At 42.6% G+C, this 27,995-nt stretch overlaps 3 protein-coding genes across 7 annotated transcripts in view; 2 read left to right on the top strand and 1 right to left on the bottom strand.

Moving 5' to 3' along the window:
- Window positions 1-15,764, top strand: part of EIF2AK2 (eukaryotic translation initiation factor 2 alpha kinase 2) — a 47,228-nt gene extending 31,464 nt beyond the window's left edge. For 3 of the 4 annotated variants that reach the window (XM_039532249.1, XM_039532252.1, XM_039532250.1), the window contains 7 exons: window positions 4,134-4,253; window positions 5,529-5,721; window positions 7,788-7,913; window positions 8,620-8,718; window positions 10,339-10,371; window positions 11,962-12,024; window positions 12,119-15,764. In XM_039532249.1, the coding sequence (XP_039388183.1) occupies window positions 4,134-4,253; window positions 5,529-5,721; window positions 7,788-7,913; window positions 8,620-8,718; window positions 10,339-10,371; window positions 11,962-12,024; window positions 12,119-12,238 (754 nt within the window). In that variant the 3' untranslated portion in view covers window positions 12,239-15,764. The remainder of the gene's footprint in view (window positions 1-4,133; window positions 4,254-5,528; window positions 5,722-7,787; window positions 7,914-8,619; window positions 8,719-10,338; window positions 10,372-11,961; window positions 12,025-12,118) is intronic. The other variant, XM_039532251.1, reaches the window with a different exon arrangement.
- A 1,517-nt stretch (window positions 15,765-17,281) lies between these two features.
- On the bottom strand, window positions 17,282-27,548 carry GPATCH11 (G-patch domain containing 11). Of its 2 annotated transcripts, none has more exons than XM_039529302.1 (9): window positions 27,419-27,548; window positions 25,442-25,525; window positions 23,398-23,624; window positions 22,410-22,451; window positions 22,210-22,330; window positions 21,483-21,573; window positions 19,526-19,630; window positions 18,664-18,745; window positions 17,282-18,192 (listed from the first exon to the last, which is right to left on the bottom strand). In XM_039529302.1, exons 2-9 carry the CDS (start codon window positions 25,489-25,491, stop codon window positions 18,137-18,139), a joined length of 774 nt encoding a protein of 257 aa, XP_039385236.1. In that variant the 5' UTR covers window positions 25,492-25,525; window positions 27,419-27,548; the 3' UTR covers window positions 17,282-18,136. The 2 variants fall into 2 exon arrangements, with proteins under 2 accessions (XP_039385236.1, XP_039385239.1); XM_039529305.1 differs by lacking the exon at window positions 27,419-27,548 and adding an exon at window positions 26,740-26,882.
- HEATR5B (HEAT repeat containing 5B) overlaps window positions 27,470-27,995 on the top strand; it is an 85,114-nt gene continuing 84,588 nt past the window's right edge. The window contains exon 1 of the mRNA XM_039529299.1: window positions 27,470-27,608. The gene's annotated coding sequence lies outside the window, so the exon portion shown is untranslated. The remainder of the gene's footprint in view (window positions 27,609-27,995) is intronic.

Genomic DNA, 27,995 nt, shown 5'->3' on the forward strand with positions numbered 1-27,995 from the left:
TTCTGGGCTGTGGTGTGTGTGTTGGGGGAGGGGGGAGGGGGAGGAGTAGCAGTCCCTTTCCCTCCTGTTGCTCCAAGATGCACTGCCTTGGCGTTGGCTGCTGGAGCTGCCTGCAGAGGTTGGGCTCTTCCCCTCCCGGAGACACCTGGAGCACAACGCTGGAGGAGCAGGCAGTCAGTGGGTTCCCCCCCTTCCAAGAGACTATGGGGCTCAGGCTTTGGGCTTCAGCTCTGGTGTGATGGGACAGCAGGCTCCATTCACACGGCTTCAGGTTCCGTCTCCAGGCCTTGGCCACAGGGCTGTGGCTGTGGGGTTTCAGGCTCCAGCCCCATGCTGCCTCCCTCCCCAGCCTCCTCCATCCATGGCTTAATTTGTCCCCAGGCGTGCCAGGGCTGAGTAAGTCTGTTGTGAAAAGTGATACTTGTTTGTTTATTAATATCACTTTTCACAACAGAATTAGTAGCTAGCAACACAAATTACAATGATTTGGATGTGTATATGCACATATTTATTTGTTTTTCCTAAAGCTAAGTATTTTAGGAAAAAAGTGTGAGAGTGGCCACCAGCCAGAGTTGGTGGCCACACTCTGAGGCCACCAAAATTTTTGTCCTGAGAACCTCTGGGGTTATTCCAAATCATTATTTGGAAGATCTCAACCTTATGACTTAAATTCTCCCTGTCAGTTTAAGCAGACCTGAGATAAAAAGGATCAGGCTCGAAATTTTCTTTATAGTTCTCTAGCAAGCTAATAAACCTCCTCACAGCAATTGTCACATCAGGACCTTCCCCCCATGAAGAATAGGTAGTGCAGATTGTTGCTTTGAAGAATATCATCTATTTCCTATGCATACACAGGTAAACTAGCTGCATTAATTCACATAAGGCAATTAGCCATTCAGATGATCAAGGAAGTTCACTGGTGAATTGCTATGTGGAATTACAAGTTTTGAGGAGAGATTACGACAATAACATTATTATACCACAAGTCCCACATTTAGATTTCTAACAAGATATAAGTAAACACAGACAAATACACTTAGCATCTACTCTTGATTCTCTAACAATACAGACAGATATGTTAAAGATATGTCTGCTTAATATGGCTTTAATAACTATCTACAAGGAGTGGCCCTGTTTATCACAGCAGTACTCTTTTGATATGTCCTTAGGGGTTGCTTCCAGGTCACCCAGCTTGCTGATTATTTATCCTTTGCTGGCTCAGTGTTACAAGAAATAATGAAGAAGCCATTATCTCTTGTATTATACCCTCCTCCTCTCCTTGAGGAACATCCCTCTCCGTCCACCCTGCTTGGGGTACAGACAATGAGTCTGTGGGGTACATGAGATTTGAAGTATCTCTCAGGTAAATTGTAAATTTCTTGCTCACGCCTTTTTTGTACATAAGGCTTGAACTATCTCTGGGGATGACATGCAAGTCCTTTGTTTATAGTTCTTTGGTTACCTCTGAGGGGCTAGTCTGTAGGCGTTTCCCAGACTCTCAATGTTTCCCTAACAAACCTATAGCAAAATCTCATAACTCCATATACAATGATGATACACATGTGTTAACAGGATGATAATGTTCAGTAGGTCATGAGTTTTCAAATGATACCTCACAAAGCATACTTTGTACAAAATATATAACCATACAAAAGTGGTGAGTATAGGGGTTACAGGGTGTTATTTTGAGGGAGAGTATATAACAGTTTGGCACTGGTGCAACCGCTGCTAGATTATCGTGTCCAATTCTGATGTCCACAATTCAAGAAGATTGTTGATAAATTGGAGCGGGCGTAGAGAAGAGTCATGGGAATGATTAAAGGATTGGATAATATGCCTTATAGTGATAGACTCAAAGAGCTACATGACAAATTTCTGTTCCCAAGAAAGGGCTCTTCAGTCTAGCAGACAAAGGTATAACAAGATCCAATGGTCAAAAGTTGAAACTAGACAAGTTCAGACTGGAAATAAAGTATAAATTTGTAACCGTAAAGAACAATTTACCATTGGAACTATTTACCAAGAGCTGTGGTGGATTCTAAATCACTGGTAATCTTTAAATCAAGATTTGATGTTTTTTCCAAAAGCTGTGATTTTGTTCAAAGAGGAATTATTTTGGGAAGTTCTGTGGCCAGTGTTATACAGGAGGTCAAACTAGATTATCACAGTGTTCTCTAAGGCCTGGGCTACACTAGCGGGGGGGTTCGAGCTATTTGCGTAGCTGAAGTCGAAGTATATTAATTCGACTTATCTGGCCGTCCTCACGGTGGCGAGTCGATTGCTGTGGCTCCCCCATTGACTCCACTTACTCCTCCTGCCAAGGTGGAGTATGGGCATCGATTAGCGGATCGATTTATTGCGTCCAGACACGACACAATAAATCGATCCCCGATACATCGAACACTACCTGCTGATCTGGCGGGTAGTATAGACGTACCCTTAGGGTCTGGGAATCTATGAATCTGCAAAACACTTGGTAGATAGTCTATGAATGGCGATTGCTGCTTTTATAAAACTTGTCAGCAGCAGACTAACAGATTTATGGAACATTTAAAGGGACAGTCACTTTGAAAACCACCTTTTGTGTCTGAAAATGTTTGAACTCCCTGTACTGACCAGTAGCAATTCAGATGACTATACACTGGGTGGGGGAACTCAGCCCTCCCTATTTTTTCTTTGTGCGTTCGGCAACACTCTTTATAAAACCAGTATAATTGTTTCTTTGTCATCGTGTCACTTGCTAAAAAAGACCATTATAAACCTCATCAGGGGAGCATAAAAAAACTTTTGTGGACATTCTAATTTCTGATAAAATCCCAAGTAATATTTATTTTAAATAATCAATTAAAAAACAAGTTGTAAGTGTCTCTTTAACAAATGGTTTTAAGGATATCCTCCTCCATGTTATTTACAGCAGTTTCAGAGCAATCTTTAGCCTAAATTGCTTTGGTGTCCTATTTTAATGAGTATATTGCAGGGCCGCCCAGAGGGGGGGGCAAGAGGGGCAATTTGCCCCAGGCCCCGCGTCCCGCAGGGGCCCCCACGAGTGTTTTCCGGGGGCCCTGGAGTGTTTCCCGTCTTCCCGCGGCTCCGGTTGAGCTCCCGCAGGCATGCCTGCGGCAGGTCGACCGGAGCCCGGGACGAGTGGACCTGCCGCAGGCATGACTGCAGAGGGGGCGCTCGTCCCGCGGCTCGGCTGGACCTCCCGCAGGCAAGACTGCGGCAGGTCAACCGGAACCGCGGGACCACGGCACCCGCCGCAGTCATGCCTGCGGCAGGTCCGCTCGTCCCGGGCTCCGGAGCCGCGGGAAGACGCCCCCCAGGGAAAGGGCCGCCCCACGCGCCTGCTTGGCGCGCTGGGGTCTAGAGCCGCCCCTGAGCGGGGGCCCCCCGCCGCCGAAGACCCCGGGCCCCCGGAATTCTCTGGGCGGCCCTGGTATATTGTATTACTAAGTGTTCAAGATATTTCTATTTAACATTTTGAATATAAGCACTATGTGTTCCTCAAATAAAGGGTCACATTTGGGCCCCATCTGAGGTTGAAATTAATTCATTCGACAACCCTACAATAATCAAGGTAGGCTCCAACTCTGCAAATGATCTTGCATATGAGTAGTCTTGCTGAGCTCAGTGTATGTAGAGGAACTACTTGCAAATTAAAAGGTATATGCTATAGTGTTTGCAGGATCAGGGTCTTAGGATACTTAATTTCTCCATGATCATATCAACTCTATGCTTCGCTTATCTGTTGTGTTCTAATGACCAGATAAGGTATTAAGTACAAGAATCTGAGTTTTGTGGGGGGGGGGGGGGGGAAGGGAAGGGGGCTTCTCATTTAAAACATTTTGAACAGGGTTCAAACACTTGAGTGCTCAGGATAATAGAGCAGACAATAGGCAAAATACAAGAACCGCCTGGCAAATGAAACACAGATAGTAGAAATAATTTTCAGCTTCTCTTTCAAAATTAAATAATAATATTGACTTTTAAAATTATTCAAAATAGAGATACTTAATCCTGAAGATTACTACTGCTGCTTGATACCCTGTCTTCAATTAACCTTATTGTTCATTTTATTAAGAAGTGTCAGTTCTTCAGTGTTGCGTAATGAGAATTTTTCTTTGTTTATTTAGTAAAGTACAGCGTGAGGTACAAGCACTAGCAGAACTTGAGCATGAAAACATCATACGCTATTACACCTCTTGGACTGGGAAAGACTATCTCAATTTTGAGAATAGTTCAAGCCTTTCAAGGTAAATAAAAATGAATTCTGTAGTGTAATCAGTGGCCCTTTAACTGAAATAATCAGATTATTTTTTCCCTATTGCAGATTTGTGTGGCAAAAAATGAGTGAATTACAGATCTCTACACTTATATTTTTTCCAGCTAATAAAAGAAGAAAGAACATGAAAAATATTTAACATCAGGCAGCATGCTTAATGAAAGATGTACATGTATCTCTCCTTTTGGTTGATGAATTGCCAATTTTTTGGTGAACAGTATGTGTTGCAGATATGTACATTGACATTTAGGCCTAATTTGGAATGATGTCTTATATTGAAGCCAAATCAGTGGCAGGATCTTCAGCAACTGAGGGAGATGGCATTTGCACTGGGATTAAAATGCAGGAGTTATTTATTCTCAAACCTGTGTTTCACTCACTAGATCATGCCCTGTCCCATGCTACTGTTCTGCCCCCCCTTGTGGCCGGAGAGCCTACTGGCAGCTCAGCAGAAGAGCTGAGTCAGAGCACGTCTACACTACAGCCCTAAGTCAACCTATGTTAGGTCGACTTACAGCCACTGCAATAATTACTGTCCACACTATCCTCCTTCTGTCAGTGATGCATGTCCTCACTAGCAGTGCTTCCACCGACTGAAGAGGGGCATTGTGGGGGGCTGAGGGCCAAGTATCTAAGCTCTGCGTAGCTTACCAGCTGGGAGCCCAGCTGTCCCCCCTCCCCCAGGCTCTCAGCTCCCTGCTGGGAACTGAGGGCAGCCACCCCAGGCTTCTCAGCTCCCAGAGCGGGGAGCCTCTGGGCACAGCCTGGCTGAGAGCAGGGAGCTGGGGGCTCCAGCATGGAGCTGTGAAATTGACAAGACAGCCAACAGTCGATGTAAGTAACGCAGACGCTGCGTTGCCCCAACTGCACCGACATAAGTGCTATGCCTCTTGTGGAGATGGAGTTATGTCATGTCAGTGTAGTAGGGCACTTACATTGGCGGGACAAAGCTGTAGTGTGTACACTGGCATAATTAGGTCGAGGTAAGTTGCCTTATGTCAGCCTAACTGTGTAGAACTGACTTCAGTGGCAGGCAGCTGGCTGGGAGCTAGGATGGACTCCAGTGCCATCACTGGGTGCCCCAAGCCTACCTGGAGTGAGCCTAAACAATTAGGGACTTTTGGCCACGATTGTGGGGGCCTGCAGCAAAATGAAAGGTTGGAAACCAGCAAACCATTGAGCCAACTGCTTAGGAACAATTGTGAAGTGCTGTTTTTAATACTGTGATTTAATTTTACTCTTACAGACCGAGGTCAGATTCGCTATGTGATTGCCTTTTTATCCAAATGGAATTCTGTGAGAAAGGAACACTGGGTAACTGGATTGAGGATAGGAGAGGGAAGGAAAATTACCAGACTGAGTCTCTCATCAAATTTAGACAAATAGTGACAGGAGTGGAGTATATTCATTCTAAAGGGTTTATTCACAGAGACCTCAAGGTAAGCAGAACAGATGATTTTTGTGTGGATGGGCAGATATAATGAATAGATGTTTGGAGGATCAGAAAATGTTGAACTGTTGTTTTCAGTGGGACTCCATGTAAGCATAAGGGTCTGTCAGTGTGTGTAAGATTGGGTATAAAATCACAAAGCGCTTTTGAATGTGAAATGCTGTATACTAGGTATTGTGATGGGGCAAGGCCAGATGGCTACAGTAAAGTAGTAAGGAACAGGTATGTTAGCCCCAGGCTAACCAAATCCCTAGTACCATGGTAATCAAATGGCAGTTGCTCCAGGTTAATCAAGACACCTGGAGCCAATTAAAATCTTTCTAGAAGGCAGTGGAGATAGCTACATTGATTGGGCCACTTGAAGCCAATCAAGGGCTGGCTGGAACTAGTTAAAAGCCTCCCAGTTAGTCAGTGAGATTGGGGTGTGAGGAGCTGAGAGTGAACTTCTGGAGGATTGAGGAATACAAGCGTTAGCAGACACCAGGAGGAAGGTCCTGTGGTGAGGATAAAGAAGGTGTTGGGAGGAGGCCATGGGGAAGTAGCCCAGGGAGTTGTAGCTGTCATGCAGCTATTACAGGAGGCACTATAGACAGCTGCAGTCCACAGGGCCCTGGGCTGGAACCCGGAATAGAGGGCGGGCCTAGGTTCCCCCCAAACCTCCCAACTCCTGATCAGACACAGGAGTTGACCCAGACTGTGGGATCCACCAGAGGGGAAGATCACTGAGGTGAGCAAACCCACCAATAAGTGGAGGACCCACCAAGGTAGAAGAGGAACTTTGTCACAGTATATATTAAGTTTCAAGTTTGAGTTCAAAATCAACTTTAATAAATCACGTATAACACATCATATTTTAGTGTGCTGAAGTTAATGCCGTATAGAGCAGTGTTTTTCAAAGTTCGGGTCCCAACCCAGTACTGGGTCACAACATGTAAGGCACTGGATTGCCTTGTTCAGCACCCAGTGACCCTAGTGGCTCTGGTCAGCACCACTGACCAGGACGTTAAGTCCCATTGCCGGTGCTGCCCAGCTAAGGCAGGCTAGTGCCTACCTGTTCCGACACTGCACTGTGCCCCGGAAACGGCCAGCAGCGGGTCCGGCTTTTAGGCTAAGAGACCATGGGGCTCTGCATGCTGCCCCCACCCTGAGCACTGGCTCCACACTCCCATTAGCCAATGGGAGCTTGGGTGGGGGCGCTGCCTGCGGGCGAGAGCCATGTGGAGCCACTGGCTTGCCTCTGCCTAGGAGCTGGACCTGCTACTGGCTGCTTCCGGGGTGCAGCGTGGTCTGCGGAGCCAGGACAGGCGGGAAGCCTTCCTGTGCACCCCAGCTGCGTCACTGACCAGGAACTGCCAGAGGTAATCCCACACCCCTGCCCCAGCCCTGAGCTCCCCAAACCTGGGGCCCCTTCCTGCAACCCAAACCCCTCATCCCTGGCCCCACCCCAGAGCCTGTACCCCCAACCCAGAGCCGTGACCCCCTCCTGCACCCCAACCCCCTGCCCCAGCCCCGAGACTCCCCAAACCCAGAGCCATGACCCCCGTCCTGCCCTCAAACCCCTCATCTCCAGCCTAGAGCCCTGACTCCCTCCTACACCCCAACCCCCTGCCCCAGCCCAGAACCCCCTCCCACTCTCTGAACTTCTCATTCCTGGCCCCACCTCATCCCCGCACCCCAACCCTTTGATCCAGCTCTGAGCCCCTCTCGCATCCCAAACTCAGTTGGGTTTTGGGCATCAACAGTTTTCTTCAACTGGGTCACCAGAAAAAAAGTTTGAAAACCACTGCTATAGAATAACATAGTAGTACTTAACTGTATGCAAGAATGAGAAAGAACAATTAGTTATTGTAGCAGTCATGATTTCAAATTTTGACTAGTGTGTTTAAAATGTCATTGTTAATTTAACAGTTTTTATTTTGATACATAACTCCCATTCATTTCCTTGAATGTTTAGCAACTCTTCCACTGAAGTACCCTATGACTGACTGATTTTTTTTTTTCTGGTGTTAAAAGTTTGTAATGTGAAACTGAGACTCTTTTAATTGTCCATTTTAGCCTCACAACATATTCATATCTAGTGAAGATAAAATAAAAATAGGTGACTTTGGACTTGTAACTTCAATGACAGATGACCTACGGACAACAGAAAAAGGAACAAGATCATATATGAGCCCAGAACAGGTAACCGTTACTGCAGGTTTAATAGTAAGACATCAGGAGACATGAGTATCTCCATAGTTATCCTTGCATTTAAGTCCAGATTTAGCCATCCCTGTCCTAATTTCTCCAGTACTAAACCAGTTGCCTAAAGATTTCCAGGTGTAATCGTAAACCAGGATAGATTTTTTTTTTTTTTTAAACTGGAAAATCTGAAGCAAATTGCATAAATCAGTTGTGAAATGAGGTGATCCTATCTCATCGATACTGTCTTACATTACAAAGTTTGAGGTCAGTGGGAGCTGTGGGTGATCAGCAATTTTGAAAACCAGGCTACTAATTTAGGTACCTGAATATGAATTTGGGTAACTTTAGGCATCCATTATTGAAAATCTTGGCCTTAGAATCTCTCTGTATCTGATTCTCTATCTGTAAGGGGGAATCAGTTACTTATCTTACGTATGTGGGATATGGACGCTTTAAAGTCTGTATATTTCATTTCACTTAACAGTAAATATTATCCGTATTTCACAGATGGGGCATATTTGGTACAGAGATTTAAAGACTTGTATGAGGGCCTGGTGGTCCCAATCATGCAGTCCTAAGGCAAAACTCTCATTGACTTCATAGGGATTTTAGCTTGGACTCTATTAAAACACTTCAATTACAATACATTTTTAGACCTAAAAGGCATGTCTGGTATATGCTATTTTTATTGTAATCACCACAGGTTGGAGACAAATATGGACAGGAAGTGGATATATTTGCACTAGGATTAATTCTCTTTGAAATTCTTTGGATATTTTCCACTGGCAGTGAAAGAATTAAGGTAAGTATTCTTAAATTATTAATGAAAAATAGGTCAGAAGAAAACTATATAAGGCAAAATATGATTTGATGTATTACTTGTATATGATGTAGTGTTCCTTATTGCCCCTTGTGTCTGGAATACCTTCCTTATACCAGTACATCAGGTGTTCATCCTCTCTTTATTCTTGTCCTTCCTGAAAATTCACTTCAGTGAGACCCACATATGCATATTACTTTTGTTAATAAAAGCTGTTCCCCACCATTTAAAACAAAAATTACCCTAGCACCATTCACTTGTCAATGTGTTTTGGTGCTGCTATCTGTTTGTCCCCTCTGTGTAGCCTTTCATTTTATTTAAAGTGAATTTGTGATGTGGTATTACACCACCGTGGATTTGGCTCTGGCAGCTACAGTTTCCATCTTAAGAGTGAAAGTCACCTTTGCTACTTGCTTCAGATTTAGAGTCTCTAGGAATACATAAAGACCAAGGGTAGTGACCACACAGACATTCACAAGTACAAGATCTAGTCTGTTTTACAAGTTTTATTAACGTTTCAGTGAAACTTATGAATACCCAAGCATATAGAAATTCTTTCTGAACCTATGCACAAGTTACAAATATAGTTCTACTCACATCCTTAACGAGTGTTAGGGTCTCATAGGTCTTTCATGGATTGATTATTAGTAGAGGGATGGTTCCTGCTGGAGTTTCCCGTAGGGAGCTCAATTTTCCTAATCTACGCACCCTCTTTTATAATGTAATTCTGATTAACCTCATTAGCATTTCTGCACATCATGCACACTGCAGTTAGGGCATGTGTTAGCAAAATGTGATTACTGGGTATCTTGTAAGCAAAAAACTACTTTTATTGTTTTTTGCAATATCACCCACTGGCACATCCTTTCCCGTAATCTTAGGGCATCGGGTTATTCTTCGGTCACTTAGTTATATCAGCATTTCTTAACTTGATGGCCTAGTATGGGTAAGCTAAAATCTTACAGGCCTCAGCCTGTAGGCCTTGCATTTCAGCCCTACTTACTTCGATTCCTCTAAATACTGACCAATCTTCTACTTCTATAAGCCTACAAATTAACTCTAATTAACATGCAATGAATATATATGATGTTGATTAATCAAACATCACACAGTAAATGAACAATAAACTAAAATCATTGGCTACATCTGCTATCTAGTCTGTCAGACAGCTCTGCTGTCTAGTGCAACAAATTTAATCTTCGTCAGAGAGGGGAAGAGAGAGAGAGTGAGTGATATCAATTGAGATACTTATGCAGCCCTTAGCACTATGGTATCCGAGTGTCTCATTATTTGTCCTCACAAGAACCCTGTAATGTAAAGAAATGTGTTATTTTACGGGTGTGCAACTGAAGTACAGCAAGATTAAGACCCTGATCCTCCAAATACTTAACCATGTGTGTAACTTTATGCTAAGACTGGGTTGTAAAGGGTATATATATTTTTTTAAAATGGGAAATTAAAAAAAAATTTCCATGGGAGAAAAAACAGGTTGCTTTTGTCAAAGTGAATATTTTTCAACATTCAAAAACCAAGAAAATGTTTGTTAATTTGGGTGTTTTTCTTGGTTTTCACTATCTTTTCTCTCCCTTTATCCTCCAAAAGGGCAAGAATAAGGGAGGGGAGAAAAAAGAGAAGGTAAGAGAGAACCCCCCCCACAAAAAAACACTTGTTCAAAAATGAAAGTTTTTTTTATTTGAAACACATTTTCATTTTGTTTAAAAAATATTTTTTTAAATCAATTAAAAATTGCTGCACATTTTTTTTGCTTTTTTTTAAATTAAAAAGACATTTTGCATCAAAAAACCTTTTTTACTAGCTCTACTTTATGCACACGAGTAGTCTTACTGAAGTGTATGGTGTTACTGAGGTGCATAAACTTACACGCATGTTTCAGTCTTTTCAGGATTGGGGCCTTGCCCAAAGTCACACAGTAAGTCTGTGGCAGAGACAGAAATTGAAGCTAGGTCCCAGTCCAGTGCCTAACTACAAAACTATCCTTCTGTCCTGTAAAATATATATCGCATTTACCTGCATGGGACTGAAGCACTCTACAGCTAGTAACCCACACACCCTGCTTTGTACTATTGATGTCTGGGATGCTTTTTGGCTGGATTTGCTGACAGGTCAAATTACGTTGGAAGGGGAGAGGAGGGAAATGGCTAGTCTGTTATGTGCTGTACTGAATCTCTGAGGTACCCTTATCTTGCGGCCCTCGTTCTGGTAAAACTTCCTTTGAAGTCAGTGAGTTTTGCTCAAGGAAGGACCACAGGAGTTGGTCAAAAGGCACGTGTCTGATGATCAAAACAGAGGTTTCTCTGCCTTCAGCATTATTTTTTTAAATTAGATCTCCGATGCTACCTTTATCCTTTTTGCTGTAATTCTTGTCCTCTTTCCCCTGCCTCCCCAATGCTGGTCACCTTCCTCGGTCATGTCTTGTCTTCAGTTATAAGCTTTTGGGGGCAGGGAGCATCGCTAAAATTTTCAAACCTGAAAACTATGCCTGAAATTAAGTTCTTAAATCCATATATGAACACCTAACTAGAAATGGTCTGATTTTTCAAAAGTGCAGAGCCCTTGCCACTGTTATTGACTTAATTTAGAGTGAGGGTTGCTCGGCATCTTTGAAAATTAGGCCACTTCTATTTATGTTCCTAAATGTGTATTTAGGAACCTAATTTTAGGCACCTGGGTTTAAAAAGTCAGTCATTGTGACTTAGCACTGATTATTTAAAAGTGACTTAAAGGTGTTTTTGAACTTTTCTAATGGCATTCTCTGTGTGTGTGTGTGTGTGTGTAATACTATTTGCATCTGCTTGTCTCACAAGAAGCAGTGATGCCAGCAGGGCCAGAGTTTAAGTCCTCTCCTGTAGATTTTTTCCATGGAGTTTGTGGTGCAGAACTACTATTTCTTTTTAATTGACAGTGAAAACCGGGGATTTGACAAAAATAAGGCAGAAGAAGGTCTTTATGGACCTTGAGGCTCATAAGTGAAAAAGCCAACAAACTCAAAGCTCTACAGAACATTCTTAAAAACACCTTACAGCCAAATGGAAAGCTTTCAGATACTTTCTTTGACAAATGTTGTCTTTTGAAGACTCGCTCTCTACCTGTCACTACATTTTCTGATTATTTTGTTTTCATGCTTTGTGTGGTTCAATCACAGGGCTTCAAAATGCAGTGAGTGAAAATATCATACTAAAAAAAGTGATTTGGTGTCATTTTTAGGAGTGGCACAAAATAAGAGACTGTGTACTTCCAGAGGAGTTCGGCAAGAAATTTCCATTAGAGGTACAGCATAACACATTATTTCATCTATTTCCTCATTATTCATGTTCAGTATTTTATTTCCTCTAATATATACTGTACCTTGTTTGTTTTACAGAAACACATAATTGAGCAATTGCTCTCAAAAGACGCTGCAAAGAGACCTTCAGCATCTGGTGTACTGGAGCTTTTGAAGCTTGTTGCTAACAAGAACCTAAACAACGCACATACATGTTAGGCTGCCTATCTAAAGGAACAACATAAGCTCTGTTTCGGTCCAGAATTTGACACCCCTCGCCCCCTTAAAATTGCTGAAATGTGACAAACGTATTTGGAATCTTAGGTTCAATCCTATTTTCCTTCACAAAACCAGGCTTTACATGGGGATCTTTGCAGGGATTGGGGGCATGAAAGCCTCTTCTTGTGACCCAGAGCATTAGTATAAATTTCTACTTACACCCCATAGTCTGAAGCCTTGTGCCCCTGCCCTTTCTCACCTGTGGGCAGGTGGTGGGTGTCATGTTTTATAGGTGGATCAGCAGTCATGGACCCATAGTTATTTTCATCCACTGCTGTGGAAGGAACCACTGTGCAGTATTAGACCATGGTACTTCCTGGGGTGGAGAGGTCTCTCTACAGTCTGCCCCTGCTGTACAACAGAATGTCAGCAGGTCTGGTGCAGAGGGCCTCTTATTTCCATAAGTATGAAGAAGGCAGGATTTGACCTTTTATACTTAGGTTTGCTGCTGCCTGCTGTTTTAAATCTTTTGCTGTCTCCCAGCAATAACCATTTATTTTTATGTCACCTAGAAATATTGTGGGTTTTTTTTACAGTAGGAAATTTTAGGAAAAATTGCCACTTCTGGCAGTATGGGTGGAAGTGCTAGGGCTGGGTTCACAAGAGGGACTTAGATGCCTAACTGCTACACTAGGCACCCAAGTCCAACATTTAGGCACCACTTGCACTCACAAAATCACTGGTCAGCTGCCATCTAACCCTGTAGGCCCCTAAAGTCCCAAGGTGACTGAGTTTCTACTGGTGAAGTCCCAGAGGTTTCCAACTTTTTGTGGCTGGATATGCTCACCCAGGATGTGGGGAAACCTGGGGTCAAATCTCTATTCTGCTGCGTCCTTCCACCTCCCATGAGAGTATCCAAACCACTGGTTTCAATCTCTTGTTGAAGCTGCTCCACTTTATAGTGGATAATGAAATATTCTTGGGGCCAGAGAAAGAGTGTGAGTGATTCTAGTGGTTACGTCAGTCTGCTGGGAGGTAGAAGACCCAAGTTCAAGTCCCTTCTCCCCATCAGGCAGGGTAGAGATTTGAACCCAGATCTCCCACATCCTGTGTGAGGGCTCTAACTGCTGTGCTATGGGGTAATGCTCCTTTGTGGTTTTTCATGAAAAATGACTTAACCTGGCTTAGATGTCTAACTCCAGGAGAAAGGTGTGAATCCGAAGTGGAGGTAGGTGTCTTCCTCTAGTTGGGATTTAGGCTCTCAACTCCCTTAAGCCCCTGGGAGGCCACAAACAGCTTTCAGGGGGTTCACCAAGTGGGGCCAGAGCCAGGGGCTGAAGCATGGGGCCTGGAGCCCACCACGCGGGGTATGGTGTTCCAGGCAACTGCCCTGCTTGCTATCTCCTAATGCCATCTCTGGTTTTTATATGCAGAAAACCAGTTATTGTGGCACAAGTGGGCCGTGGAGTTTTTCTAACGTTTTGTGGTAGTGTCAGAAAGAAAAAGGTTGAGAATCCCTAGCAAAGGCCACATCACTCTCCACAGCATTTCCACCTAAGCTAGCTAGTAGGCTGGCTTCTGTGAATCCCATTCTAACTTTCCCCATGCACTGTACAGAAAGCCTGGGTGCCTGACTCAGGACTGTGAATTCCTCTAAGGGGCAGGGCACCTAAAAGTCCCCTTTGTGAATATATAGCCTCTCATGTAGAGAAGGTTCGTGTGTCTTTATTACTGTCTAACACTGTGGGAAAATAACTGAAGTCTTCTCTAGACAAGGTCTGTGCTGTGCGCTCTTCCCTGGCCGATTGGTATCTACATATAATTAGCAATAGCTAATATGCTTGTTGCTGGCACATGGACCAAAATATCTGTTAAAAAACAACTTAAAAGGTGCTTTATTACATTCGTATAATAAATTTCACTCCACTTAAAAACACCAGACAAGTTAATGTTTGCCAAATAGAAAATGATAAAATTTGGTAAGAAAGCATTAGAAACATTATACGTATTTGAAGAGGGCAAGCTTTTGGGTTTTTCTGTCTTTATATCGGAATGTTAAATTATTAGCCACTTGCTGGTGCTGTATAAATAATGCTAATATGATGAGGGTGTTTCAAACAATGAAGAATTTAAAACTATTTAGGCTCTTAAAGAATGTGTCCCTTTGAAAATTAAAGCTCATTTTAATGATTCACTTTATAGAAACCAGGCGTCACAATGAGTTAACACAGCAGTTTTCAAACTTTTTGAGCTGAGCCCTCCCTTTGAGTTACAATTTTTGGTTGTAGTCCCCAAACCCAGACACAAAAAGAGGCACGTCGGGGTAGAGATGGGACTTCCTCTTCAAGCTCCGCCACTTGCCTTCTCCCCCTCTCCCAAATATTCCTCCGCACCTCCACAGTTTGAAAACGGAGTTAACAGATAAGATCTGTTTTTGGTCTTTTGAAGATTGGGATTTGTCTCTGAAATGTAAGTCCACATCCTACCCAAGTCAGCTGTGTCGATTGCTTGGGCTCCGCAATGTTCCCTCAGTAGTAGCCTTATAGTAATTATGTGGTCTTCAATCTCTGTCCACTTCCCAGGAGAAGTGTCAGTGACACCACCTCACTCCCCCATTTTATACGTATACCACATGGAGACAGGGATGCTGGAACAGTTTGTAAAGTGGGGGTGCTCAGAGCCATTGAACCAAACCGTAAACTCTGTATATGATGGAAACCACTTCAAGCCAGGGGGTGCTGCAGCACCCCCAGCACTCCTAGTTCTAGCACCTCTGCATGGATATGAGTTGTGGTGAGGCAGGTGCCGCAGACCAAGTGGTTGTGGAGGGTGCTATCACTAAGAGGCCAAGGGACCTTCAGAGCAAGGAAGCAATCTCCAATAAGTTGTGGAGAGAGGGAGAGCAAGCCCAGTAAATACCATCTCCTCCCTGCCCTCCCAATCTTTCTCTCTTCCCCCCGGATACCAACCCTGTCCTAGAGGTGCCCAATTTCTGAGCCTTTCACTTGGCTCTGCAGCTTCACTCTCCCATCCCCTGTAAAATTAAGGGGTTCAGTTGAATCTTTAACATTTGGTTGCATAGTTCAGGCACTTTAGATTTTGGGGGGGGGCATGTTTTAATAGAAAAGTCTTGGCTGTGCTTACAAAAAGCAGTTGGAGGTAGGAATCAGGCGGTCATAGGCATTTTTAATGCTTTCATCACTGCAACATATTAGTGCCAAAGGGTAGCATAACCATTCTTTAAAAGCTGTTCTTAGAAAATAAGGCCCTAGTCTTGCAGTGAGCAGGGATAGAATCACAGAATCAAAGAACTGGATCTGCCTGCTGACATCCCTGTGCCTATGTAGGGACCCATTGGTCCACCTACACAGAGCTCATTGCAAAAATAGGGCCCAAATTTACAATATTATGTTTGTAGATAGCTATTCTGATTCTTAGAAACGGTGAATAAAGTCATAATTTTTGTTCTTATACTGATCAAGTATTAGCATTTCCTGGCTTTCTATTAGAATGAATAGTACGCCTTGAAAAAACCCCAACCACTGCAGGAAAGCACATGTGTTCCTAAGTTTGTGCTCTCTGAGGTAGGGAAATTTGGTGCTGGCCTGCTGCTACTGTTCAGATTTATATAAATTCTAAACTTGTGGTGGATTCTTCTGTAACAAATGAGAATAAATGTAAGCTTTTGCTCTTTTTTTTTTTTTGAGGTGAATGTAAGTGCTTTGTTCCCTATTAAAACAAATGTTTGACATCTTCCTGTTTTGGACTAATTCCTCTTTTCTAATGACTTAAGATGCCAGTGAGAGTATAGCCTAGCACAGAGAAAAGCCACCTAATTGGATTTCCTTTCCTCTCAGGGAAAGTTCTGTAATATTCATCTGTGGCAGAGTGTACCAGGCCATCTGCTGAAGGTCTTGTGCCCTGCCACACCCTGTCCCAGAAAAGGGTAGCGGAGAGGATCCTTCAAGCTGCCTAGAGTGGCTGTGTCAGCAACCAGCAAGTCAGTATAAGACAGGGGTTCTCAGACTTTTGTACTGGTGACCCCTTTCACACAGCAAGCCTCTGAGTGTGACCCCCCCCACCCCCTTATACATTCAAAACACTTTTTTGTATATTTAACACCATTATAAAGGCTGAAGGCAAAGCGGGGTTCGGGGTGGAGGCTGACAGCTCACAACTCCCCCATGTAATAACCTCGCACCTCCCTGAGGGGGTCCCGGTCCCCAGTTTGAGAACCCCTGGTATAAGGCAAGCTGCAGGGCAAGAGTGAGTTGAGTTCCTTGCTGGAGCTGGAGGAGCATGGATGGTGTGTAACTGGCTGAGAGATCTGCAGGACCTTGGACAGAGCAGTGCTGCCAGAAGCTGGGGAGAGTGAGACGGATCCCTGAGGTAAGGCTGAAGACAGTATGGGGCCAAGGGCGGCCTTAAGAGGGTGAAGAGTCTCCAGGAAGAAAGCCCTAGTGGCAAAGCCTCCATACCAGGATTGGGGGACTACTGGATTGATTGTGAGCCGAGCCCCGGGAGGGCTACAGAGATATTCCAACCATGGGATACTGGGATAGGCCCGTTGGACTGTTTTCCCTGGAAGGGGTTTGTTTGCATTTCACATTCAGACTGTGTGACTTAACCAGAGGGCTGAGTCACTGAAGACCTATCACAAACAGAGTGCAGGCACATGCACTCAGCCAAGGGGGTGCTTGTGAGACGTGAATGTGCCCGGTTACATCATCTTACTGGCACATTTTTCCTTGGCAGCTGGCATGCAATAACTAAGAGGTCCTCTGCCACTTGCCCATTAAACTTCAAGATTTACAACAGTAAAGTCTGTTCACCACAACTGATGTGTCGGTGGTTGTCTCAGTCCAATGCTGTGATGTGTCTAACACAAGCTACTGCCTGCTTTACTGTAAAAGCTAATTCTTCTAGTTCAGCTCCTTTTTCTGTAATTGTTATGGATTTACTTCCATGAGCAGGTGCTGCTCATGGACAATGCTGCCACTGTTCAATAGGTATTGACTAAATGGAACCAAGTTGGACAAAAAGATAGTTACAAAAAGCTGTTTAATTATGAACAATACACTTTAAAAATACCCACTACATGGATGAAATTTAGAGTTTCTATACAAACATCCATATTTACATTAAGCCATAGAGCTTGATGAAGCCAAATACTTTCTGCAAGGTCAGACTATTTTCAACCAGCAGAGTTCACATATCTGGCTGATTATGTTGACAAAAAAATAAACTTAAGATTCAAATCAGACAACCTCATGAAGGACACATATTAAATGACGTGTCTAACACTATATACTATAAAGACTTAACCAATATTCACTGTCAACTGATTATCCTCTACTCCATGCTTTATGTTATGTGGAAAAGGAAGGGCAGTGTTTTCCCCCCAAGGAAGCCTTTAAAATGTTGGTTACAAAGGCAAGTACTGTCCATTTCAAATCTCCATCTATCCACAATCACACACATACACACACACGAATTTAGCAGTATGAACCTAGGTACCGCCAACTGGAGGTTTACAGATATCATAAACCATAATTTGGTGCAGTTAGCTGCCTGTCCTCTGAGGTGCAAGACTGGAATTGCAGTTTTTAGTTTGGTAGAAATCTGCAAAACTCCTGCCTGCACCTACATTATTTAGCGTTAAGTACGTATGTAAATCTGTAATTCTTATTAAATAGTGAGTTCAATGACTAGCTTCACTTTAAAAAAAATCTAAAATCTACAACTGCTTCTGTGCTTTCAAAAGTGTGTGCTCTGAACCTTTCAATATGCATTTCCACCAGCAGTACTTGTGTGAATTCTTGATGTCCCATGGAGAGATTTTAAAATACTGCTGTGAATCAACAATATTTTTCCAGAGTTCCTTTTATTACGAAGATTTTAGTCATGATCTGCTGAACTATCTCCAGGGCAGTTTGAAGATAAATCTGCAGCCTCTACAGTATAAAGGAAAAGAAGGTTGATATTTCAGATATGGGAAGAAAAGATCTATAATCTTCTAAACCTTATTTAAAAAGAGAGGGGTGGGGAGTCAGAAAAAAGGTGATGTAGAAACAGTACAAACAGATTAAGTTAATTCCAAATAGTGTTGTAGTTTGAAGTTCTTATAAAATAGAAAGGTGGTACATGTGGGACTGATGAGGGATGTCTCAGAAGAGAATGTTACCAATTTGGCCACAAAATACTGATTCAGAGCCCAATATTGATCATTCCCTAGTTCTGAAACCCCAGAGAGGAGAAATGACTGAATCCAGCCGATATATAGAAAAGTTACTTTCAAGGATAACATTAGTGGCACTGGCCTCCATGGGAGTTTTGCTGGGATAAAGAATAAATAAGAATTGCAGGCTACGGCTCCAAATACATAACCAAAGGAAAATTATATCCAAGATGGATTTAACTCTTACCCTCATATGCTGTTCCACACCAGATACAATAAAGATGCTCTTCTCTTAAATAGGCAGTCAGGATTTGTAACTTCTCTAATACCTACATATATACATACAGAGAAATATATTTTACAGCTTTGAGTAGGAATCACAATTGAACAGTCTGGGATGGGCCCCTGGGGTGCATTGTCTTCCCTGCCAATCAATAGTTCTGGTGCTAAAAAGGGCTCACTAAGAGAAGATCACACGATACTACAATAAAAAACATGGAAACCTTAGTACACCATAACTGATACTACAGCAGACGTCTCCAAATTGTGGCCTGTGGTGCGCCAATGATCTATGGCGAGCTAGCTGGTTAAAGGGTGTTGGCTGTTCTTTATTTTCATCTACTGAACAACTAAAAATACCTTTTTTCAAGTGAATGATGTTCCTGATGGGATTCTTTTATCACCCACCCATCTCCACCACAGGCTGAGTTCATTAAAATAACAACACTGGTGGGTTCTTGGGCATAAAGGACATGATTTTCAAAAGTGACTGATTTGAGGGCCCAGCTTTTTTTTTTAGAGGCAATTACTCAGCATTTTCTGAAAACTAGACCCATCAAGTGTCAAATTGGGTACCTAAACATAAGACACCCCAAATCACTACTCTCTCGAAAATCTTGGCCCAAAGGTGAGGTAGTGTTATCATTTAATTTTGCTCTTTTACTCCAAATCAGTATAATCATGCTTTATACTCTACCTAATAGTATTGCAAAATCACTTTGCAAGGCAGAAAGAGAGGCTACTTATTAGAACTTATTTGAACACACACACACACATACATGTTTTACAAATGAAGACAGCTTCATACTAACTTATGTTTCTGCACTCACACTTAAGTCTGAACCTTTGTATTCATCCTTTTCTTCCTCCTCTTGATCCTTTTCTTCTTCCTCAGGTTCTGTCCAGTACCAAATCTCCTTGGGAACTTTAATATCCTTAAAAATAAAAAAAATTACAAGCAAAGTTTTCTTTGTCTCTATAGGTTTCTCCAGCAGATGCCTGATGAACGCAGTTTATAATGGGACAAGTACCACCTTATAAACTTTATTATAAATTATGCTCTTGAGACACTGAAGCTTCAAGAATAGAACTGATCAAATTTAGACCATATTGGACCAGAGCATGGGCAATTTGTGGGTTTGTTGCTCTTTAAAAACAAATTTAAAGGGATGCTAAAATAAACTGTGCCAGATATGCTGGTAAAGTTCAAGACTGCACAGCAAATTATTATTGTATCTTTTGTCATTGGTTCTCTTTATTGCCCATGTCCACTTTAAGAAGGCAGAAGGCTCTTTTATGATTTTACAGTTAAAAATCCTGAGTCTGCACATGCCCATCACTGTGAAGCTCTTCCTTTGTCTGGAATAGCAGGTGAGTAGCCTCCTCTGAGCCAGACACCACCACCAATCTGACAGCCTGACACAAGCTACCATGAGACATATAAGTAGTAAATGGTCAGTAAGGTGGAAGAGGCCTTCTAGCTGATGTCTGAAGTGTTCTTAAAAGGCTTACACACCAAAATGAATTCAGGTGGAACGTATTTCTTGTCTTTAAGCCCAAGGATGTAACTTCTGTCCCATATGAGCTCTATTGGACCATGGGACGCAGGCTCTTGCAGTGTAGCATTCCCCCAGGATGGCTACTAGCAAGTTAGCAATAGGCACACACCACCCCCAAGCCCTCTGAGGATACGCTTGGTGTGTCCAGCATCTGTTCCACTGGACATTCACAGAATTCCCAGATCCTCTGCTCCCAAAGGAACAGTCTACCCCTGCTTGCCAGTTACACCATAGATCGCAGCTCCGCTTAAGATACAACACTTAGATTTGTTTACAGAGAAAATATAAGTTTATTTAACAAAGATTCAAATGATAGCATGCAGAAATATTGGAAACAAAGGGTTAAATATAAAATAAAATCATAACATGTGCCAGAGCCTAAACTTAATTAACAAGACACATCCTTGTTTAATTAAAGTTTAGCTCACCCCAAAGTCTTTCCAGTGTTTTTCAGCAAAGCCTGGCTGTGATCCTTTTTTCAAAAGGCAAACACATGGTCAACTTACTTCCTAAATGAAGGATAATTGGGTGACCTCTGCACCCCCAGATATAGTTCCACCAATCCATTGTCTTCACTTGTAAAAAGGGTAATCCCTATACCTTGTTTTTTTCCTGTCTAGAATCTCCCCCTGGAGACTTTGCAATCACTTGATCAGTATTTTTTTCAGATTGTAGATAAGCATTCATTGTGAAGTATACATCACTCAATCTGCATATAGCCTGTCAGCCAGAAAAGTTTCTTGTTTGAAATAAACCTGTTTAACACCTTTTGGTGACCAGCTCCAAGTCAGAAACCGTAAGAACATCATTTTTTGTGTGTATATATATATATATATATATATATATATATATACACACACACACGTGTAACTCCTTACATATTATCCATACATACATTTCATAATGATCATGACCACCAGTGTGCCATAGGCTTTCAGTACAGACCTTACATGACATCCTTTGGTGAATTAGGATGTAGATACTAGACCCACGAGATCCCTGTAACCCTTATGCACCCTGTGCCCTCTGCCAGTTGGCACCAGAAGGTCCCTGGGTAACACAGAGCATCCAAGGGAGATGAGCATTGCCACTTCAGTCCAATAACACCCAATATTATACAAAACTGTTAAGAAGTGAATAATATTGTTGTACATGAAGACTGAAGAATTTGTAGCCAGCTCTACACTATAAACCATCCTTCCACCCCAAAGCAGTGTATTAGCTTTACCTTTTGTGTGTCTAATTGCTGACAGGCCCTCTGGCTTTTTCTAAGGTCCCCTTCTATCTTACGTTCTTCTTGTTTGCTTTTGAATCTCATTCTGTCAATAAAAAAGTAGCTAGCTACAATCAACAGGCAGATAAAAAATTCACACATTATAGGCAAGAACTTATTGTAATGTAAAGCTAGTTGAGATTTTAGACACACCATAGTTCCCCACAACATTTGTAACTCTTTGTTATGCCTTTGTACAGGCGTACAGTCCTCTGACGGGATCAGAGAAGGCCATCCTAAACAGGACCATGCTGAAGCTTAAGAACGTCATTGTAAACTTATATGTATATATGTGTCTTCCTTGAGGAGGCTACATTTAAATAGTTTAAAAAACAGATTTCTGGTTTAAGTTGCACCCTCTAACAAATGGCAATAGGTACATTATTTGTTCTGCCCCCCCCCCCCGGGCATTGCTAATATCTATTGTAATTAAGGGGCACAGCAGAGGGAATTTATGTATTTTGGTTTTCATGTGTCAAATCATGTTTTCTTTTTAAATGGTTGGTAATTACCCTCCCCAGGGCCCAATCATCACACAAATGTTATTCAGAATTGATAAGACATTTTGATGATAGTCAAACCTGAGGCAGCTAGTACCACTTTCAGATAAGCGTGAAACCCGGATCCTTTTTTACATTACCTGAAAATGTTTACAACGACACATGAAAATAAATCGTTTTACCTAAACTGATCTGCAGCATCTTCATCTGCTTGTTTTTTCACATGAATCTTTCTTCTGTAGTTTTCTAGCCTTTCTTCTGCTTTCCGCTTTTGTAATTCTTCATGACCAAGCCCACCTCTGCCTGTTTAAGTTCAAAACACTGTTGTGAGCAATTGAGAGACTGTGAACTCCAACAATTAAAAGAGGTAAATATTACACACCTGTTTTAATGTTCAGAGGAATAGGCTCAACAATGCCTTCTCCTGTAGGAAAAAAGGGCAGACAGCTTATGAAGTCAGGTCTCTCCCCAAATCATAAACACAGCCTATCCAAGTATACATAAGATTTTGCCACTGAACAATTAGTTTTTATGCTAATTTTTTTTAACAGGTGGCTAAATCAAGCATCAAGGTGCACTGACAATGGACCGGTGGATCAGGCATTCCTTATTTTCTCAGTTGAATTGTAGTGTTGCTGTGTGCTGCATTCAGGCTGCTTCCCTATACACCAAAGAAGGACAGCTTAATTTGACAGGCATAACATATTATTAGTAATTAATAATAATAATTAATAATACATTGCACCCTTCTGTAGCATCTTTCATATGAGATTCTTGAGACACTTTACAAACGTTAACTACCTAAGCCTCACTTTTCACTCATGGAGTGCAACATTTATTCATCCCCTAGAGATTTACTCTGGATAGATCCCAGGTGACATTTTTGCTTCCCTAGGGCTCCGTGCAGAAGGACTTAGTGTCTGTGTGCACAGATCCCTTTCCAGAATCAAGCCGTAAATTTGTGCAGATTGGAGATAGGTTCTTTAATGTTTAAAAGTTACTTGCTTGGAAGGAACACCAATTTCAAAAGGCTATGCCCTGCTACAGATAGTAAGATTTTTGTAAAACATCATCCACATCTGAAATACCATTTAGTTAGCAGCAAGTACTGTTTCTTCCTCCTCCAATTCCCCTATATCCCTCACCTTCTTTATTTCAGAGATTTTAAGGGCTTGCTCTCACCTTCTGTCCTTTCTTCTGCAGTGCCAAGGTGGCAGTTAAGAACTACCCTAACAAGCAGGAGTCCTTCTAGAGGTATTCATTGAATTCATCCAGAGAGAAGGTGGAACGGTATTAGTAACAGGTACCCTTTTAAACCCACATTTTGAAAAATGGGCATACATCTAAATTCTAGAAGTTAACAAACTCACCACTCTTGCCAAGGGCCTGCCCACTTTTGTACCCCATCTTTTGGAGCAAAGCAAAGCCTTTGTTTTCGTTTCCTAAAGCACTTTTCAACACAGTGTCACGTCTCTCTCTTTCCTCTTCTTTTAGGCTCTTTTGTCTATTTTTCTGGTTAGCTTCCCTCTGCTTTTCTTCTTTTTGAATAGCTTCTTTCACATGCCTCACCATTGGCAATCCTGGCCTGACATCCTGTCTAAGGGAACAAATAAGTATTAATATTGTCTTTTTTTTTAATTAAGAGGCAATAAATGTTTAATGGCAACATAATCCATTACAATGAAACAGTGAGGACATAGAATCAGCTTTGGATAAGCAACCTCTAGTGCAGGGGTAATCAATTTTTTGTCAAGGTCCAAATTTCTTGGTCAAATTTCTTTTTGTCATGGTCCAAATTTCAGAGAAATATATAGCTGCCACTTGAGAATGGGGAGTGACTTTAAGACTGGGGAGGCCTACATTGAAAATCTTAAGGTCTGAGTTCTCCATATCTTTGAATCACTGCACCTCCATTCTAATACCCTATTTTTCAATTGCTTGTAATGGACTAAAAAATTATCTTTTGGGCCAAAACTTCTAATTCATACTATTTGTTTGTGGAAGGAATTTGAATACAATTAATTGTGCTGTTTGAACTATAAATATGTGAAAACCTTAAGAAAATAGGTCCATAGTCTTTTTTTTCCACTATGAAAACTCAAGTAACTTTGTTCTAAGATGGTGGCTGCTCTAGTCCATGGAAAACATAACTTTGATTTTTCTGATGTATGACTAAAATGTCAAATATAACGTGCATTAAACTTCCTTAAAAAAGAAATTAAATTATTTCCTCCATAACAATCTCCCTACAGGTGAAGGTCAGACATTTAAATGGAGAACCTGAAACCTGCTCAATTAGACTAAAAAAGGGTTAAAAGTCGTTTCAGCTACACAACTTGTCGCTTAATCCCCCCATGCTAATTCTTGTAGCTTTACCACATCTTGCAAACACACGTTTCACTTGAATAAGCCTTTAAATGGCTTTAAGAATGACAATAATTGTATTACTTATCCTGTAATCTAATTGCAAATAGAGACTATGTGTAAACTTTTAACAGTCAAAATGGTGTTTCCATCTGGATGTTCTCCTATCTCTCCTCCTCTGCAATGCAAGTGACATATCAAAGGGGATCCCATACAGCTCAATACAAGTGTTTGGTTGCACCTTACAGAAATGCTCTTGTCTATATTATAACTAACCAGTTTAAAAGATTAGCTCTTAAGGAAAGAATCCTTAGAAAGAGGTATTTATCCTGCCTGCTAGACTACTATACAGCTCAGATGGATTCTTTCTTGTTTAGGATCTCAGGCTACTTTGTTGATGCTGGGAAATGGCAGTTACTAGAAGAGTTTTATTAGCAGCCAATCTTGCCTCAGTTCCATTTCCACCTGGACATATAATGTCTCTACAACAGAACTGGTGAGGACTTGTAAGGAATACAGTGCTCCTCAACTTTTCACCTTAGCCACCTACAAATAATTTATATTTAGGAGTAGAGGCATGGTAAATGCAAAAATAAAGTACACAGAGTGGGGGAGGTCCAATTTTTTGAAGTAATTAGTGATCTGAGGTGCCCAATCTGAGACACCTTAAAGGGTCCTCCTGATTTTCAGAAGGTACTGAGCAACCAGCTGCTGAAAACAAGACCCTTTAAAATGGCATCCAATATTTAAACTGAGGCATCCAATATCAATAGCCACTTTTGAAAAATTAGGCCTAAATTTTCATTTTGGCTAAAATACTGCTTGCTTTACTCATTTGAATCATCCCAGTGAAATCTCCCTGTGACTTGTGTGAGTAATGATAAGAGGATCTGGCCCTTAATGAGATGCCTGGAAATTGACAGAATGGTTGATTCAGGGATGACAGGCTCTTCATAAACACGAGTGAAAAACTCAATGAGTAAATCCCCAAAATGATCAGTATTGTTACTGGATGTAGATGTGTATGATCTACTTAGCCAAGCTACTTACTGCACATTAATAAAAGAATCAGACATATAGTCATCTTCTTCTTCTTCCATGTTTAATATGTGTACTCTGTTCAGATCCTCTTACCTATAACGAATGAAAATATTTTATTACACATTTTACCTTTTAAAAATGAATTGAAATGAAATAAGACGACTGTTTTTGGACTGAGATAAACTTACTGGCTCAGATTTGCTATATTCAGTACTGGACAAGTGCCAAAAAACCACTACTAGACTGAGGGACTGACAGCAGTTTTATCATTTGATATTTTGTGAATTACCAGGGGGTAGAAATGAATGTTTCAGTTATCATCCTTGATCTCGTCTCTTGCTCAGCATAGTTCTATGGCAGCCTCACCTTGGGGATTACTGTTGCTTTAGCAGGGTTACACTTAAAAAAAAAAAGACTACTATGTCAGTTGCTCTGATGCATTTATCTAGACTTAACTTGACCCTCTTTTTCCTAGATATCCACATTTGGTATTTTTGGCTTAATTTTCTTCCATGGTTGCCCATGCAGTCTACAATTCAAAGCAGCTCTTCCCCTCTTTAGTTTTAAACACTGCTTGGCTGAATAAATATCACATGACAAATGGGTGAATCTGTATCTTTTGTGAGGTTTTAAACATCATCAGATAATTACAATTTCTTTCTCCAAATTTTTTCTGCCAGGATTGGCATCTGGGCACTGAAAAACTAGGCATCAGGCAATTCACTCTTCTTTTAATGAAGCTTAGGCTCCCGTTAATATTCTCGCTTGATGGTCTTTGTTCAGATTTTGTGCATTTAGGCAAAATTTTCAGATATCCTGAACTTTCTGCACCATTACCATGGAGATGACCCATTTGGTAAATCAACTAACCTGGCAGTTACACCTACATTTTCTAATCTCAAAATTTCTTTAGCCATTCAAGCTCACAAGACAAATTGATGTTTTTTTTATTGGCGCATATGCTATAAAATCAAAAGGAGTATCCATCTTAATCTTAAGTATCAGAGGGGACGAAGTGGGTATTCACCCACGAAAGCTCATGCTCCAATACGTCTGTTAGTCTATAAGGTGCCACAGGATTCTTTGCTGCTTTTACATCTTAATCTTGAATTCCCTAGAAAATTGCCCTAATAAATTCAATATATTTTTGTATTCTTACAGGGTCTTGATCCTGCAAATACTTAGGCAGGTGCTTAACTTACTACCCTGAGCAGTTCCACTGAAATAAAAAGTTACAAAAAGTGTCACTTACATAAAATTAAATTAAAATTAGAAGTTGGTGCAATAAGATATATTAACTTGCCCACCTTGTCTCTCTAAGTAAAATTACAGACACATTTTTGAAGGGGGAGGGAGGAGGGCTAAAGCATGGGGTCAACATTTTCCATTTTTACCACAAACACAAGACATTTTTGCAGAATTCCAGCTGTGAAAATCTGGAAGTTATAACCCACAGTCTGAAAATCAGGTAAAAATAAAGCCAGTCTGATGTTCAGTGGCTTTTGCTTTGCTTCATAACTTAAGAGTTTACAACCCCCAATTACTACCTGCACAATCAGCCCCCACCCCCAAAACCTCCCAGCACCCTCAGCCACCCCCCAGTATCCCCAGCCACCCCCCAGTATCCCCAGCCACCCCACAACCTCTCACCACCCCCAGCATCCCCAGCCACCGCACTCCAAAACCTCTCACCACCCCCCAGTATCCCAGCCACCCCACCCCAAAACCTCCCACCCCCTAGCATCCCCAGCTACCCCAAAACCTCCCATCACGCCCAGCCACCTTCCCAGCATCCCCAGCCACCCCACCCCCAAACCTCCCACCACCCCAGCCACCCTCCCAGTATCCCCAGCCACCCCACCCCCAAATCTCTCACCCCCAGTATCCCAGCCACCACCTCCCAGTATCCCAGTCACCCCTCCCCAACACCTCCCACCCCCAGCATCCCCAGCCACCGCACCCCAAAACCTCCCCGCGGCCCCTCACCCGCAGCGCTCTCGCTCTCTCTCGCTCGTTCTCCGTCCTGCGCACTCTGGGCTCAGGCGCTTCCTGGGTCCCGGGCTGCGCCTGCGCCCGCGCCCGGCCCGACCCGGCTCTTCCGGCCGCCGGGAGGGAGGCTCGCTCGGTGCGCTGCTGTCAGGGGTCCGTCGGGCGCTGCTGGGGCCGCAGCCTGCGGGTGAGTGCGGGCCGGGGGGCTCGACTGCACCCGGGGAGCGGCCGCGGGGCGGTGGGTGCCTGGTGCCCGCGGGCCGGGGGTGGGAAGACGCTGCCGGGAAGGGGGCGGCGGACGGGGGCCAGAAATCCTGCCCCGAGCCCCGGCGAGCCTGAGACGGGCCTGGCCGGTGCCAGTGACAGATGCGGGGCGGTTTGCGAGCTTGGCCCTGCGTGCGGGGCTCGCCGAGAGCCCGGCCTGGCGCAGGGCTCCAGTAGCGGCTGGCGATGAAACTCACCAGACCCGGCAGCACCGGAGATGGCGGCTCCCAATGGGTGGAGTGGCCCTGCAGAGGTGGCAGATGGTGCCATGGGGCTGGCACCTCATCGTGCAGGGGATGACGGACCTGGA

Source organism: Mauremys reevesii, linkage group 3 (genome assembly GCF_016161935.1).
Source record: "Mauremys reevesii isolate NIE-2019 linkage group 3, ASM1616193v1, whole genome shotgun sequence".
Lineage (NCBI taxonomy): Eukaryota > Metazoa > Chordata > Testudines > Geoemydidae > Mauremys > Mauremys reevesii.